Genomic DNA, 16,510 nt, shown 5'->3' with positions numbered 1-16,510 from the left:
CGAGGCCTCTTTCTTGACCCCCTCATTAGGAACCTCGGCATGAGCGCTGATGTCCATAGCCTACACAAAAATAAGAATCTTGGACACTAGGGACATTCAGGGCCGGCTCTAGGATTTCAGAGGCCCCGGGGCGAATTTTATCAACGGGCCCAAAAGAGGGGGAAAAAGATCGAATTCATACATGAATTGATAAAAATAACGTAAAGCCATAAGCGCCATAAATATTCGTTTGCATCCAATATCTGATAAATTCCCATCTCAGTACGAAAAGATGCAACATCAACGCGAAACAATCACCGGGTTGACAATTTTAGATTGAAAACACAAATAACTAGAGCGATTTAGTCGAGATTTTAGTCCAAAACTAGTAAGCATGCACGTGCAATGCACATTTCATAATTTATAATAGAATATCTATCAATTTCAAATACACATAAATGACAACTTGTTTTTCTTTTAGTGTGTCATATGAAGCTATGAAATAGGAGTTAGTTTTCATATAACGAAATACCACGAAATAAGTATCACAATACATAGCAAAATATACTTGTTTAGAAATGCCGGATAAAATATCTCTTGTGAAATACTCCATAAAATTTAACAATAATTCACAAAGTAACATGTATGATTACAATTTTTAATGGTACAAATAATAAAAATTTATGTGCAAGCTTATTTTATTTGAATGGAAATTACAACGCATTGCCGACTAAAACCGCAGCTTGATTGTGTGCTACACACCTAGTACATCATTTTAGCTCGTTACTCAATGCACATCTGAATGGACAATGCCCAGCTCAGAAAAAAAAGAAAAAAAACGGATAAGCCCACACTCTGTAGCTCACTGTCCAGTCTCTTTCGTCAAGCCGCCACCGTCACCAACCTCCCCACCACCCGTCCTCGTCGAATCCAGCCGCCGGAGTGCCCAAGGAGGCGCTCGAGCTGGCATGCCCGGGGGCAACCCAACGCTAGGCGCCGACGGTGGGGACATCTTCGCCGAAACAATTTCAATTTCCGGCGACGACGTCGTCCTCGCCAGCGGCGGCGCCATGAACTTGTTCGCTCGTGTTCGCGGAGCGGGGGCGGGGTCGAAGGAGGCGGGATATGCAGGAGGACAGGCGCTTCTGGAGCTGACGCCGCATAGGACGGCGGTGTGCCATCTAGTGCAGGTCTGCGCGTCGCCGGGGGCGCAGGAAGAGGGGCCCCTAGCCGGGCTGCCATTCCCGTTCGAGTCCGTCGCCCACCACAACTGCCTCGGGCTCTTCTTCTTCTCCCTCACCCAGGTACGCAGATGGCGTGCGTGCATTACCGAAGAGGCTGCCTTGGTTCTGTATGTCACTTGTGTGCGCTCTGCTCACTGCTGCCGTTCGTGCTCTTTGTGGTTTCTTTACACAGAAACACCAATTGTGGATGGTGATTGTGCTCAATCTTCCATGTTATTGAGGATTTTAGGCAGTCTAAGTATGTTGGAGCAGATTGGCCGAACAATTTAACAAAAGGAACAAGTGAGGCGGTTCATCGTCTCCCCATAATGTAAATCCTCCATTTCTCACAAGATTTTCACATGTATTAAACATGCTCTGCTTAGTTGTTACCATGGTATGTCCATAAGTCAGTTACATTCTTTGGTCTGAGAAATTATATCATAAATAGATGAGTCTGCAAATACTAACTCTCACATGTAATCTCAATTCACCAGCGAAATTTACTTTTTTCCATATGATATTGTGATAAAAATTATTAATGCTACCATGCGCATTTTTCTTGTTTATTCTGATCACTTTATTTAAATTGAACACGCACAAATCTTATTTGCTCGCGTAGTTCTTGACGTTTGCAAATTAGTGGAGATGTATGACACTGGCATTGTCAATACATGTTTCATGCTGATTGGCTTGGTAGAAGCAATAGGTGTTGCTTCAGCCATGGTTGCTGCAGGTGATTTGTAAAACTAATATCAGCACTTGACACGAAAGTTGTAGATAATGTTTTGAGAAATAATAATAGGATAGGGGATCATCAGTTGTTATGGTTCCAGGAAATCATCAGTTCTCTGCACATACCGATGTCGATCACACACCTTTGATAATAACATACGTAAGAACATCAGTCCATGAGTGAGTGTACACATAACTTGAACACTTGAAGCTACTCATACTACCTTACAACCATCCATAAAACATCCATGGCAACAGATGCATCATCATTTGTCCTCTTTTACTTGCTGGATTTTTTTTACTCGAACCATACATACCTTAATTGAGTGATGATGATATCCAGTTGCAACATACGCTGCATAAATGAAGTCCCATCTGCGCAAAATGGAAATGAGAAATAAAGCTCGAGATATCTCTGTATGTTAAGAAACTAAATACGATAATGCTGCAAAGATAATTTAAGGAATACAATTATATGTATATTGTTAGTCAGTTTCGGGTGAAAGATAATATAATAATAAGTATGTTGATCATTACTTGGTGCTGCAGAACTTCGTATTATGTGTTGTAAACCTTTGATATAATATATATATTAAATTAAAATATGCCTCTTCAATGTTCATAGGTTATCATGATTAAGTCGTGAAATCAACAAAAAAATGTTAGCATCAAAAGTAGTTATGTAGGTACAAAACCATGATGCAAATAAACCTTATAATAACCCACCTGCCTCATCCCTTTAAAACATCTCTATATACAATGTTTTTTGTGCTTTTCCCGGATTTATCGACCTCTTTGTTTGGCTTGGCCAAAATTTGTGTCGTCTTTCTTGACACACCCCTCGACAGTGCAACATATAGCTGTCCATGTGAGAATACAGGCTCGGGAAGGTAAATACCAACGTTTGGTATGGTTTGGCCTTGTGCCTTGTTAATGGTCATTGCAAAACTCAGGCGAATGGGGAACTGTTTTCTCTTGAGTTTGAAGGGAAGTGAGATGTCCTCCGAGGGCGACATAGGGATCCTAGGTATGAATACCCTCTTTCCAGCATGCTGACCACCAACAATCTCCGCATCGATTGCATTATCTTGGAAGGCTCTTATCATAAGCCGTGTTCCGTTGCATAGGCCATTATGAGGGTCGAGGTTTCGGAGCAGAATGACCGGGCAATTGGCTTTCAATCTCAAGACATGCGGGGGCAATCCATTTGGTGTGATCGAGTTCAAAAAGTCAATAGTGTAATTATTCTGCAAATCATCCTCGGTTGAGTCGAAGCTATGGTATAACCTTTCTTTGCCTGGAAACCTGGAGATCATCTTGTCATTCAGGTCATCCACATGCTCGTTCTTGGTAGATAGGATTGCACGTGCGCTCATGTATTCTCTCGACCTAGTGTTGTCATGTAGCGATGGGAAGACATTTTCAATGAGCGTGTTAATAGCTTTTTCATCCTCCGTGTAGCCGATCACAATGTCGTCAGGGAGACGCACATAGTCGTCACCAATTGTCTCTTCTGTTCCATTGCCGATCCTTAGGAGGTATTCAGAGAACCAAGGATCGGCATGTGCCCGCATATTGCGTGTGAGGCGTATCTTGCGTGCCTTCTGCCACAGATATGATCTCAGAAGTGTAGCATCCGTTATCTGTGCTCTTGTACCACGTGTCACAACGGGAAGGACCTGCCTGAAATCCCCACCAAAGACGACAACCTTTCCCCCAAATGGCAAAGGACATTCCATTATATCTTGGAGCGATCTATCAAGTGTCTCAACTGCTTGACGTTTGGTCATAGCAACTTCGTCCCAAATTATTAAGGACGCCTGTTTTAGCAACTCTGCCGTACCACTCTGCTTTGTAAAACTACACATGCTGTTATCTTTGAGCTTGATTGGAATTTTGAACCTGGAGTGTGCAGTACGGCCTCCAGGCATTATTGATGCCGCTATACCTGATGTAGCAGTTGCAATTGCTATTAAGCCCATGGAACGCACCTTTGCAAGCAATGCCTTGTATAAGTACGTCTTGCCAGTGCCTCCTGAACCATCAACAAAGAATATCTGACCTTTTTTGTTTGTCACATGATCAATTATATCATTGAAACCAGTCAGCTGCTCACTGTTCAAACTACCAAATAGATCTAGATGTTCTTTGTCTGCGGTGACTTGCCTCTCCTCTACTACCTCTCTATACTCCGCATGATAAGAACCATCCATGTCAACCAGATCCGGAAGTCCATAGCTTGTAATATCCTTTCCCATGGATTGCAACATATCCCTGATATCTCTAAGGACCATCTGCTCTATTGCTGCCTCATTTGATTGATTAAGACAGTAATCCTCAGACATTGATGCTAGATGTTTGTCCCACATCCGTTGGATTTATGTTGCCTCGCAGAACACCAATATAGTTGCAAACAACCTTCTTAAGGCACAAGGCATCTGAAATGTGGCTGCCTCCGTCATGCAATCATCAAGGGTCTTGTCGTGCTCAATGAGGCCTAAGTGCTCACATGCTTCCCTGAAGGAACTGCATAGCTTGCCATTTACAGTTTTTAAATTGTCAAATGAAGTGGCTCCTCGGACATGACTTAGGAGCACACGCAAGTAGTACCTATCTCCTTCAGCAGGGTGTGCGTACACAAGTCTTCCAATTTGTGATCTCTTATTTTTTCTATTCTGCCATTTCTTATTTCCATCAATACATCTATAATGTTCTGGAAACTCCCTATACAACCATTTCCGTGCTACCGGAAACTTCCGATTCATCTCAAAGTACTCAGTAAGCATGGACTTGGAAGAAGATGGTCGAGCGACAACATCTTCTAGATTTTCACTTGCTTTAAATGCGACTGTATGCATGTTTTCCAAATGAAGCTGCAGCTACAGCACTGATGGACTTACACCAAATAATTTAAAACCATAAAGCCGATGCATCGCATCTGGAGGAGATACAAAGCGAGCATCCCTATATTGTCGAATTTCATTGATGGTTCCACCATCATTGATGATATCCTGCTCGCATGCGAAGGAAGCTTTGTCATGCCCTTTATAGATGTACTTGAACAAGTACTTGATCGCCTTGATGCTCGAGCAAGCTTCGACATTAATGTGGCAGTTGTATCGCATAAGCAGAAAGGGGTTGTAAGGGACGACCCATCTGTTGTCCAAATCTGCTCCTCTGATCCTAACTCCACGCCCATTGTCCCTCCTTCTATAGATGGGATATGAGTCTTTCCCTTGCTGTGTGGCATCACAAAATTCTCGTGGGTAATGAAATCGGCATTGTCCGTCAATCATGCAAGGACAATTTTTCTTCAACTCACCACAGGGTCCGTGCAACATGTGTTTGATGACCAGATCATGCAAAACAGTGTATTTCTCTTGTTCAGGTATCTCTGCAGATATCACCCGGTCATAGTCATCTGGGGTCGCTAACTTGCTTTTTGCTTTCATGATTAGAAGTATATGTTCATGCGGGAGACCTCGTTTCTGAAACTCTGTGACATGAACATAAGCTGCGACTTCTCCAAAATGCTTACCCTTAGTCAATAAGTCCATCAAATCTCGTTGTTTCGCTTTGAATACTCTTGCCACCAGGTCTGGACGGTCTTGTGGCAATTGTCCAGGAAACAATCTCTCGGTTATCTCCTCCCAATAAGGATTGCAAGTCATCGTGATAAAGTAGTCTGGTTTACCCCAACGCTGAACTATGGCCATCGCATCCAGGAACCTCCGCTGCATGTCGCGATCCCCACCAGGAAATGTACGTGGAAGCACGATTCTCTTGCCAATCCGATCACCGCGTGACTCGCCAGCAACAACAGTGTCAACAAGACCCTATTATAAAATTATACAAGGTTATAGAAAAGTATGCTATATTACGTATCATAAGAAACACAAGCATATTACATGGTAGAGGTCAGCACGTATAATCTTCTGATTTGCCGGTTTTGAGTACCAGTCAAGCCTCATAGTCTCAATTTTGATATACATGTCAACAGCCCACTGTTGAAATAGACGCCCCCCAAACAAGATAATGTTAAAAAGCTTCTTCCTAACCTGCACTTTGAAGCAGTAGTACTCCCTTGCACTAACAAATTTCCTAGAGTGTGTTGCATTCTTCTCATTTTCACCAAAATCATCATCTGGGTTATCCTCGTTGTCATCTAAAAGTTTGTCAACATAAATATTTGTAACTTGTATTCATAATAATTTAAAGCTACCAATTATGGCCAATACCTTCAAGTAAATCAGTAGCATTGTCTTCATCTTGTGCATCATCAACACCTGTTTGTGGCATCGTGTTATCATTTGAATATTGCTAGCGACATTAATATTTGATGATACACATACAAATATTATAATAAGAAAGGATGACCAATACCTGTAGGTAAATTAGTAGCATTGGCTTCATCTGGTGCAAAATTCACAAATTGTTCTTCTCTAATCAAGTCACCATCTGCTAGGTGGAAGAAAACATAAGTTTTTCATTCATCTCATTCACAAATAGTAAGCATATAAATTAGTAACGAACATCATACCTGTAGGTAAATCAAAGGCTTGGTTCAGTTGTCTTGCCGAATTATCTGCTAAATGTTGGGTCGTGTCATCGGGAGGCCCAACAAATGGCATCCAACGATTCCAACCAGTCTCCCCACGTGGGAAGAACAGAGGATATGACAATGGATCATAGCAACCATAGTATGCTCTAATATACAAGGGTCGGTCTCCTTTTCCATGCACGACAACACTCCTGTCAAAGCAATTTTGTGGGTCGCTTCCTTCAACCCATATCGCTGCCACCTGAGAAGCTGTTGGGGCATTGTACCTTCGTCGATCTAGCTTGATATCTGTGTTTAGTGAGATCTTATATTCATCTAGATTCGGAATAGACCCAAGGCTCTTGAAAACCTGCGCATAAGGGTTATTCTCTAGTATTTTCAAAATCCTTCGTATGAGCTCTATATTAAGATCTGGCGACCTGTTAGCCCTATGAATCAAGTTTTCATCTGTATCATAAATATAGAGCTGGAAATGCCGAGGTCCATTATCAGCTGCCACCAGATTATCAAGAGCGTGGTACAAACCAGCGGTGATGCGGAATGTATAGACACCAGTTCTTGCAGCTGTGCTGACTCGGCGATCAAGGGTGACTCCTAGACTTGTGAATGAGAAGTGCGAGTTGAAATACCGAATGTTCTCTCTGAAATATTTAGCATCAACATCCTCTTGACTTGTAAACAACCGTTTCAACTCTTCTGGAACCTCTGGAGTAACAATTGAGACTTTTCCTTTTCTGCAGCAAAATGCAGGCCCCTCATATGGAAACCGTAATGCCCCACAGTGTATGAAGTCTGGTACTTTTCTCAAGACATGATGGTTTTTAGGTAAGTTTCGGTATATGAATTCCTCGGTATGTACTACAGGTGCTGGTCGTGAAGGATCACTTGGAAGGACATACGATTCAAAAGGAACATCTAACAACAAAGAAAATTGTATATTCAATTAACACTCATAATATAGTACTAAAATGTGAAGTTGAAATGGAAAATAGAGAATGGGCATACCTTGTTCAGTAAATATTCTAGCTTCTTCATCAGGCTCATGGAATGCACCTTGTTCACTTTGCACCGTCCCCTCGCAAGCTAGGAGGTAATATATTGGTCAAACATAATTGTTTTCGTGAAGAATTTGGAGTGTGCAAGACAATATATAAATGTACCCTCTAAATTGGATTGTTGAAAAATGGGCTCAAATATTCCATATGGATCATCTGCCTGCTCGTTGCCTACTATGAAAATCATCAGATGAGTAGAGCATAATAACAATATAAGTATTGTAGCAGATGTAGGGTTAATCATCTTACTTTGCAGTTCTCCATTGGTTTGACCAGCATTCTCAGACATACATTTAGTTCGGGTATTTTGAGGTTGATTGGAGCCAATAGAAGGGTATGTAACTGAATAAAGAAAAGATAATTACGGTGAAATAAACAATGTGCCTTATGTTGCACTAATAAATAAACCAATGGACTAACACGCCTGTTGAATTATGCAATCTTGGTTGGTTAGGTTGATAATTTTTCCAAGTTGGGGTAGGTCAAAACCTTCCAGTAGGGTGATGGGATATGAATAGTGTTTCAATCATATTAAGATCCACCATAAAGCTGATAATACTTTTACTTATTTGAAATACTATCCTATGCGAACACAATGACATTACCTTGTGAACTATCCCGTGCGATGGTGGAAATTGTCTGCGGTTCCTGACCAAGAGGCATCGCTACAACTCTCATCCTTCCTGCAATTTGTTGCATTTGGTATGCACCATTCCTGTGCAACCAACTGTTATCATCTTTGTCTGTTGCATTATTCTCCTTCTGGTGTGGGATGCCTCCAAGTGATTGTGAACCATTTGGTAGATTCGGTAAGCCTTCAAGATATGACATTGCAGACCGCACATAATAATTAACAATTTTCCAGCTAAAAGTAAATAAGCATTAAATAATTTGTGGTATTATGCAACCTGCACAGGATATGTTGTGTAGTTGGATGACAGCCGATTGTCCTGTTGCTGGTGTCTGTGACACACTGTCACCGCCGTTGAGGAGGGCAGATGCATTTTTTTTCTGCTCACGTGATTGGCGTTGTCGTTTTAATATTTCCTCTCTATTCTGTGAATAATACAACCTTTGCCGCTGCCTCTTTGTCTCTTTAAGATCTGCATATATAGACGAAAAAACAAATTAGTAGAAAAAAGTAGGGGTGTATGCAGTGGTTGATCGTCATTACCAAGAGATACGGCGGACACTGGTGTGTGTGTCTCATTTTCTTGGTCATTGTTATGGCTAGGAGCAGAAGCCACATTTTTCTGACTGTAAGCTTCACGTTGCCTCTTTAATATCTTGTCCCTATTTTGTGAATACCGTTCCCTCTCCCGTTGCCTCTTTAGTTCCAGAGCGTCTTCATTACTTTGGGACATGGACAGGGGTGTATGTGGTACATTTTGCTTGTCATTAGGCAGGGTTACTGAATTTTTTTTCTTTTCATTGGATTCACGCCGTCTTTGCTGAATATCATCTTTATATCGTGCATAATATTCTCTGTCCCTCTGTCTCTTCAATGTTTTAGGGTCTGTGTACATCCATACCGTTATTTAGCAGTACATCAAAATATCAGTCAGTAGGCATTGTTTGCTGACACTTACCCAAGGAGCTGGTGTTGCTTATATCCTGAAGAGGGGTGCGTCCCACATCACGATTCGGAGATGCCATCCTAGAAGCTTATCCAGGGAACAGTACAACAACAATAGTGTTCATATGAATATGCATGGCATTAATTAAATAAACAGGTTTTCCTTTTTTCCGATAATATTTTAAGCAGTGACGGTGGTGTTTGATGAAACAAGTGTTTTTTCAAAGAATAGGATATCTCGGGTAATAAGCTTGATTCTCTATCGTTTTCTATCAATTTGAGGGTAAAGGGATGCCTTGCGTCCGTAAGATTATTTATGTTTACCCTAACACAGTCTTAAGATAATGATTCTGGTTTTGTAGTGCTCAAAACTTTGGAACCGTTTAAGATATAGCTGAAAAGACACGGGTTGCATTGTTTATTGCCGTTGATGAAGTTCACTGTGTTTCTAAATGGGGTATGGATTTGACCTTGTCTCAGCTTGCGGGAAGGCGATGGCCCGGCTGGGAGGTACGGCGCTGTCAAGGACGGCGGTGATGGTGTAGCCACCGGCGTGTGACACGGTGACAGGGAGACCTGGACGATGCAGCCGCCGGCGTTTGAGGCGGTGGCAGGGGGTGCGGCGACGGTGGTGCGGACAGCGTGTGACGCGGTGGCAGCGAGTGCGCCGTCCAGGGAGGCGGCGACGGTGCTGCCGACGACGTGTGATGCGGTGGCAGCAAGTGCGCCCTCGAGGGAGGCGGCGACGGTGCTGCCAACGACGTCTGATGCGGTGGCAGCGAATGCGCCTTCCAGGGAGGCGGCGATGTTGCCGACAGCGTGCGAGGGTGTGGCAGCGAGCGCGCCGTCCAGGGAGGCGGCGACGATGTGGGGGCGGCCTGCAAGGTAGCGGGGACGCGTTCCCTCGACTGGAGGGAGGCCGGGACGCCGGCGGCAGCAATCCAAAGCAGGAAGGAGGTGTCTATGGGAGGGATCGTGGGAATGAGTTAGTTTCCTTTTTGTTTAGCGATCATGACGGGACGAACGGGCGTGGCTTTCGTATTTTTCTCTGCGGGCAGAGTGCGTCCGTCATCGTAAATTGGTAAGTGCACCAGAGAGATTTGATTAGGCCAATGAAAGTTGTTAGCTTGGTGGGCCTGATCGTTGGGTTGTAGTTAGTTGTAGTACATCCATGTACGTTCTGGGGTGACTTTAGAGGAATTCATGTTTGCTCTTTTATAAGTAATAATAGAGATAGAGATTACCTGACCTTTATGTCCCAAATTTGATTGCCCTTGGCCGCAGCCGTTAAGCCGTACCCGGCTAGCAGCGGCCGCTCCCTTTGCCTCCATCTCCGACTATCAGCGTGTTCAGAGATTAGACCAAAAGAAAACGAAACGTCCACTGCGGCCGTGCCTCGGTGCGTGCTTTGTTTCTCTTCAAATGCGTACTTGCTGGAGGCCCAGACTTGAACGTGGGTGTATAGTATAGATGGGCCTCTTTCTTTTTTTCTATCTTCTCTTATATATACATGTATATCAACTATGGGCCCCAAATTTGGCTGGGCCCCGGGCCGTCGCACCTATTGCCCCGGCCGAGCCGGCCCCGGGGACATTGCAACCAGAAGGAAACATGTAATTATCGGCCATAACACCATACGTTATGAACAAGCAAGGTGGACCTCATAATAACACAGCGAGACATACGTCATTATATAATCAGACATTTTTAGCAAGTACCAAGTAGTACCATTGTGGTACTACACAACACTTGATAAATCTTGATTCATCCCGGTGCTACAAACGATGAGCAATCTTCTAATCATCGGCCTAGCAATGAAAACAACAAGCATCACGCTTGTTCTTGATCATCCATTGCCCATCGAAAACTGGTACAAAAAACCTTGCCTCTTGTAACCATGAACAGTAAATCCAGTTCACTGATATGCAATCAATTTGTCATCCATTCGAAACCTGGCTACCAAATTGAACTACCACAACACCGAATTCCCCCAAAGCATTACCGCAGTCTAAAATCTCGACGTCTTGCTAGTAATCTACAAATAAAATCCTACCTAAGCATTTACCTTCACATATGTACAATTCATTTCATCTAAATAACTAACACTGCATATTTACGTGTAGATCTATGAAGGAAAAAACATCATAGCAGGTAGGAGTAGGACTTCCCATCATTGGCAAGGGCCAATGGAGGTCGAGATTGTCGGCCTTGTGAGAACCATGGTCCCAATGATTCTTTGTTCGCATTGGCCGCGACCACTCTCATTGGGAAGAATATGAAGATGTCTGGGGAATGGCCCCCAATATACCAAAGATAGAGGAACAAGTAGGTGACAGGATGACTGTACTACGGCCTTGGCCGGCTGAGCAATCGTTGGAACGTGGCCGGCTGTGCTATCATATGGCCAGCTGTGGAATCCTCATGGCCGGCTTGAGATGGTTGGTAGAGCTCCGTCATCCGTGTTGAGAAGTCTATGCTCGGGCCACATCCCGTCTGACACATGGAACTATGTGTGATCATGCCGCATGCGGCTCCATACGTGATGATGGACCAGACGGCGTGGGTGACACATGGCTACGAGGTTCACAGTGACCCTAGGCCATGTAGCACACATGTCCCTATCCCTATCAGCAGAGACCAGACGTCAAGATAGGGCACCTGATGGGCCCTGGGACGCCTCGGGATGGAGAACCGGAGCCAGACAAGCCGGCTTTCCCAATACCATTACAGTTTTCTCCTGTGTAACATAGTGGTTGTATATAAGGCCTAGTAGCACCCCCTTCGGGGGATCGATATCACTCTCATTCACATCCCGCTACTTGGAGGAACAAGGTCTTCTCCTACCTCTTGCAGCCGGACACAACTCAAGGTGCACCATTGTAGCTCTCATAAGGCCATAACATCACATGATCCTAATGTTCAGACTTTATCATGATTGTATGTCTTGTAGGTATGTCTCTCTATATTCGCAAGGCCAACAATACAAGAGCAAATAATGAGAGTACTAGGAATGGTGATAAATCCATCCTGCACCCAGGTCATTACTTTGTACATGGTTGATGGAATCTCACATTTAACACTTTGTCAACCTCACAAGTTTGACAAAAAAATTTGTTGATATTGAACTATTGTTCATTCCCATTTAATACATTAAAAAACTTCTATCGATTCTTAGGTCATCAACTTGATAACGAACTACATTGTTAGAGTCCAATGTTGTTTTCTTTGTGTCGACTTGTCGAGAAAGCACACTTGTTGGAGACGATATTATTGGTGTCCATACTACGAGCCATTACATGCACTAGTTGAGACTGGGACTTAGAGAGTTGAGCTAATCCTATTGATGCTTCATTTTTATTGCTATTTTGACTTAGGATTTGGGTCATTAGTTGGATCAGTTGAACATGTTCTGCCAATAATGGATGTACTCCGGGTAGCATCTCGTCATTGTTCTCGTTGTTGACGCATCTCGAAGGATCCATATGTTGAGTTTAGAGTGTATGAGAATAAAAGAGAATAGATAGAAAAGGTCTAGGGATTTCCTACCAAAACAAAGCAGATAAAGGTAATTCGTCGAACAACAATCATCTAGTTGGTCATACCACAATTTGGTAAGATCAATATGTTATTACGATATCGTTGGTCAATAAAATAGAACTACTGGTGGTCTCATCTATTCCTATCTCGAGTGCTTCAACTTCCTCTCTTTTACTTCTTCGACCTTCCTTCTGGGTATCGTGAAGTCTGGATCAGATTCTTTCTTCAAGTTCTTCATTGGTCTTCAATGTAGTGAATCCTGATAATTTGAGGAATAACATCTGAAGCATCGGTCTTCACGCTTCAGTGTCTTGGGCATCAGTAGTCCTTTCTTGATGGTTTTAATGGGGTAGATCATCTAATGAAAGAGGAAAATATTTTTGATGATGAGGTAGGTGAGAATACTAGAAGTTCATAAAGCAAGCATATTTTTAATAGAAGTAGGATTAGATAAAATTTTCATCCTAGGTTCTTCCTATTTTTGAATCCAATCCTAGGGTCATGATCCTACAGTGAACACAATGATCTTATACCATCTGTAGTGACCTCACCCGGTAGGGTGCCAATCCCTGTGATTATTGTGCTAGTTCCTGGATCAGTCGATAACACATACAGTTTAAGATGTAATATCAAGAAAAAAGGTTATTATATTACATCGCATGATCCAGAAATTTACATAATAAAGTTTACAAGTTGCATAGCACAAGGCTAGCTCAACATCAGAGTTTACAACGAATAAATAAAGACAACATGGAGTCCTTCATCTTCATGTGCCATAGGCAAGCGTGTTGAGAATAGACTCGTAACCCTAATCATCAAAACTCACTTAGTGAAATCTGCAAGAGGTAAAGCTACAACCACAAAGGGTCAATACATTTGAATTGTATTGGCAAGATGCCACTTTTGTATACACAAATGGAATCTAATATTTACATGCATATCTGGCTTGGTGGAGTTTAGTCTCATTTGCTAACTTGTTGAAAAGATTTTCATATTATTAGAAACAACACTAAGGACACACTGGATCACCCAGGTGCTCCTAAGTAATTCTAAGGACTCATTGGATCACCCAAGATTCCCCTACCCATTGTAGCATGCATCAAATTTTAATTAGAAATTGGGATGATGAGATTCTTGAACTGCTTCAGAGTCTTGATGCTCAGAATTTTCCGTAACCAGGGATGCGGCTAAAAACTTGGTTTACGCACTTTGTAGAGGTTTTAGACTTTACCCGCACGACTCAGTCAGCCCTTTTCGCCATGATGCTCATTTTGCTCAAATGGTCGAGAGAAGACTAAGACGCGACTATTTTCAGAAGTAGGAACCCAATCCCTCTTGATGGACCCGTAGCAACGTGCACAACTACATTTGTTGGTCATGTTGGGACGGTTCCTACAACCTACTTATTCAAGACAGAGCCCATATGGCATGCGACTATATAATAAGCTTCTCAACTTGAACGGCTCCAATCTCTTTGTTCCAGGGTGGCCGTCCACAAGTGAGATACACTCGTCCCCCATAGACATGGCTCCGATATAACCACTTAACATAAAACAAGCAAAGCCAATTTCACCCAGGTGATTCATTCATTAAGTTGTTTTTCTTAGAGAAAATCATAACTTTGACCTCACTGAAAATGTTATGAGATCCCATCCATGTATCTAAGCCTAACTAGTAGAAAACAAGGCTTTGGTTTTTGGCTCCAAAGAGCATTAGCACCGGTTGTGCTACGAACCCAGACTAAAGGTTGCATTAGCATCGGTTCGTGCGGCCAGGACGTCGCAGTGGACCAGCAGAGCTTTAGCACCAGTTCGTGCGGGATCTTTAGCACCGGTTCGTGACACGAACCGGTGCTAAAGGTTTGTCGCCGAGCACTTGTGATAAGTTGCAAACGTATCTATAAGTTTTGATGCTCCATGCTTGTTTTGCACCAATTGCTATATGTTTTGTTTACACTTCGTGGCATTTTTATGCATTTTCTGGAACTAACCTATTAACAAGATGCCACAGTGTAATATCCCAGGTTTAGAGGCTACAAAAAGAGAGAATAGAGATGTGTGCATTGCATTCATGCATAGAAAATCCGGGAAATTTTCGCGCTTTCAAATAAAACCTGTCACAGTAACTGAAGTTTCACTGGACTTGCTGGAATTGAATTAGATCATCAAGTTCAACGCTATAATCTTCATTGTGATCTGTACTAAAACCTTATTTTGGGTAGAGATGATTTGATCTATGGATTTGATGTCTACGCACGCTTCTACTCCTGTAGACAGTGTTGGGCCTCCAAGAGCAGAGGTTTGTAGAACAGCAGCAAGTTTCCCTTAAGTGAACCACCCAAGGTTTATCGAACTCAGGGAGGTAGAGGTCGAGGATATTCCTCTCAAGCAACCCTGCAATTAAGATACAAGAAGTCTCTTGTGTCCCCAACACACCTAATACACTTGTCAGATGTATAGGTGCACTAGTTCGGCGAAGAGATAGTAAAACGCAGGTGGTATAGATGTTGGTAAACGGTAATTGCGATCTGAAGTAAATATTGCAGGAAGTAAAGATGCAGTAAAATAATAAATAAGCGATGTTTGCAGTATTTGGAAACAAGGCCTAGGGATCCTACTTTCACTAGTGGACACTAGACTATTTTACCATCTAAGATTTGTCTTTTTTGCACAAGGCATGAAACATATCGGTTTTTGCTGAAACAACTTTGTAAACATATAACATGTCAAAGTATACACAAGGAATTTTTATTTGTATTTAACATTTTTAAATATATTTAATATGCGTTTCAAATAAAGGGTGCATATGCACCCGGGTGTATATTATTTGAATTACTATGGTCTTTACACTGTTGTGAAAGTTGAATTTGTGGCTGTTGAATAGTCCTTGCCTTCCAAACACATAAATCAATGGGGAGTATTGATAAGCAAGGGGATTATCAAGTGTTTTCGACGACAAAAGTGTTATCACCCAAATGACCTTAAGAAAATACTCCTAAATATTCTCTAATACACCTTTGCCAAACAAGAGGCACGAACCTGTGTGGTATTTTAATTAAAGGGAACACATTGAATGTTTCAAGTTTCAAGAATGTTTCAATACTGTAAAAGAATGTTTCAAGTTTCACCCTAGCTCACAATTGGGTGATTGTGAGGTACAACATTTTTTAGCATACTTTTTTAAACAAGAGGCTCGAGATGAGCCTGGCTTTGAAATAACGAAGCCTTCAACTGGCAAGGTAGTACACAAGGCCACAAACCATAGCACAACACAACACAACACAATACCACACCACACGACACGACACAACATAAACGTTCCAGCAAAAACACACAACAGATACAAGGTGCTGACATAGCTAGACCCCGGGTCGTCTCCTCTAGGCGACTCAGGGGCGGAACCCTAACCCTCTGCCGCCGCCCTCCCCATCCCTCTCCCCTCTCCTTGCCGTCCCCTGAGGCTGCCGCCGGCGAAGCCTGGCACAGCCGGGGATGGGGGCGGCGGGGATCTGCGCGCGGTCCCCTGGTGCGGCGGTATGGAGGCACGCCTCTGATGACCCACAAGTATAGGGGATCGCAACAGTCTTCGAGGGAAGTAAAACCCAATTTATTGATTCGACACAAGGGGAGACAAAGAATACTTGAAAGCCTTAACAGCGGAGTTGTCAATTCAGCTCGATGACCCACAAGTATAGGGATCGCGGTCACTTTCGAGGGAAGTAAAACCCAATTTATTGATTCGACACAAGGGGAGACAAAGAATACTTCGGTGCCTACGCCGGAGTTGTCAATCTCACTCGCACTGTCGTACTTGCTCTCGCAAGAGTTTATCAAGAGGTCAGCTT

At 42.8% G+C, this 16,510-nt stretch overlaps 1 protein-coding gene across 3 annotated transcripts in view; it reads left to right on the top strand.

Annotated features, from left to right (window-relative positions):
• Window positions 1-861: 861 nt before the first annotated feature.
• Window positions 862-16,510, top strand: part of LOC124701359 — a 46,575-nt gene continuing 30,926 nt past the window's right edge. The window contains exons 1-4 of one of the 3 annotated variants that reach the window (XR_007002006.1): window positions 1,110-1,283; window positions 1,396-1,533; window positions 7,239-7,323; window positions 9,610-9,716. Coding sequence is in view for 1 of the 3 variants with exons in the window: in XM_047233415.1 (XP_047089371.1) it covers window positions 948-1,283; window positions 1,396-1,443 (384 nt within the window). In the remaining 2 variants the exon portion in view is untranslated. Of the gene's footprint in view, window positions 1,284-1,395; window positions 1,534-7,238; window positions 9,406-9,609; window positions 9,717-16,510 lie in introns of those variants that run through there. The other 2 variants (XR_007002005.1, XM_047233415.1) reach the window with 2 other exon arrangements.

This window comes from Lolium rigidum, chromosome 3, assembly GCF_022539505.1.
Source record: "Lolium rigidum isolate FL_2022 chromosome 3, APGP_CSIRO_Lrig_0.1, whole genome shotgun sequence".
NCBI lineage: Eukaryota > Viridiplantae > Streptophyta > Magnoliopsida > Poales > Poaceae > Lolium > Lolium rigidum.
This window is presented reverse-complemented; position numbering and strand designations above follow the sequence as displayed.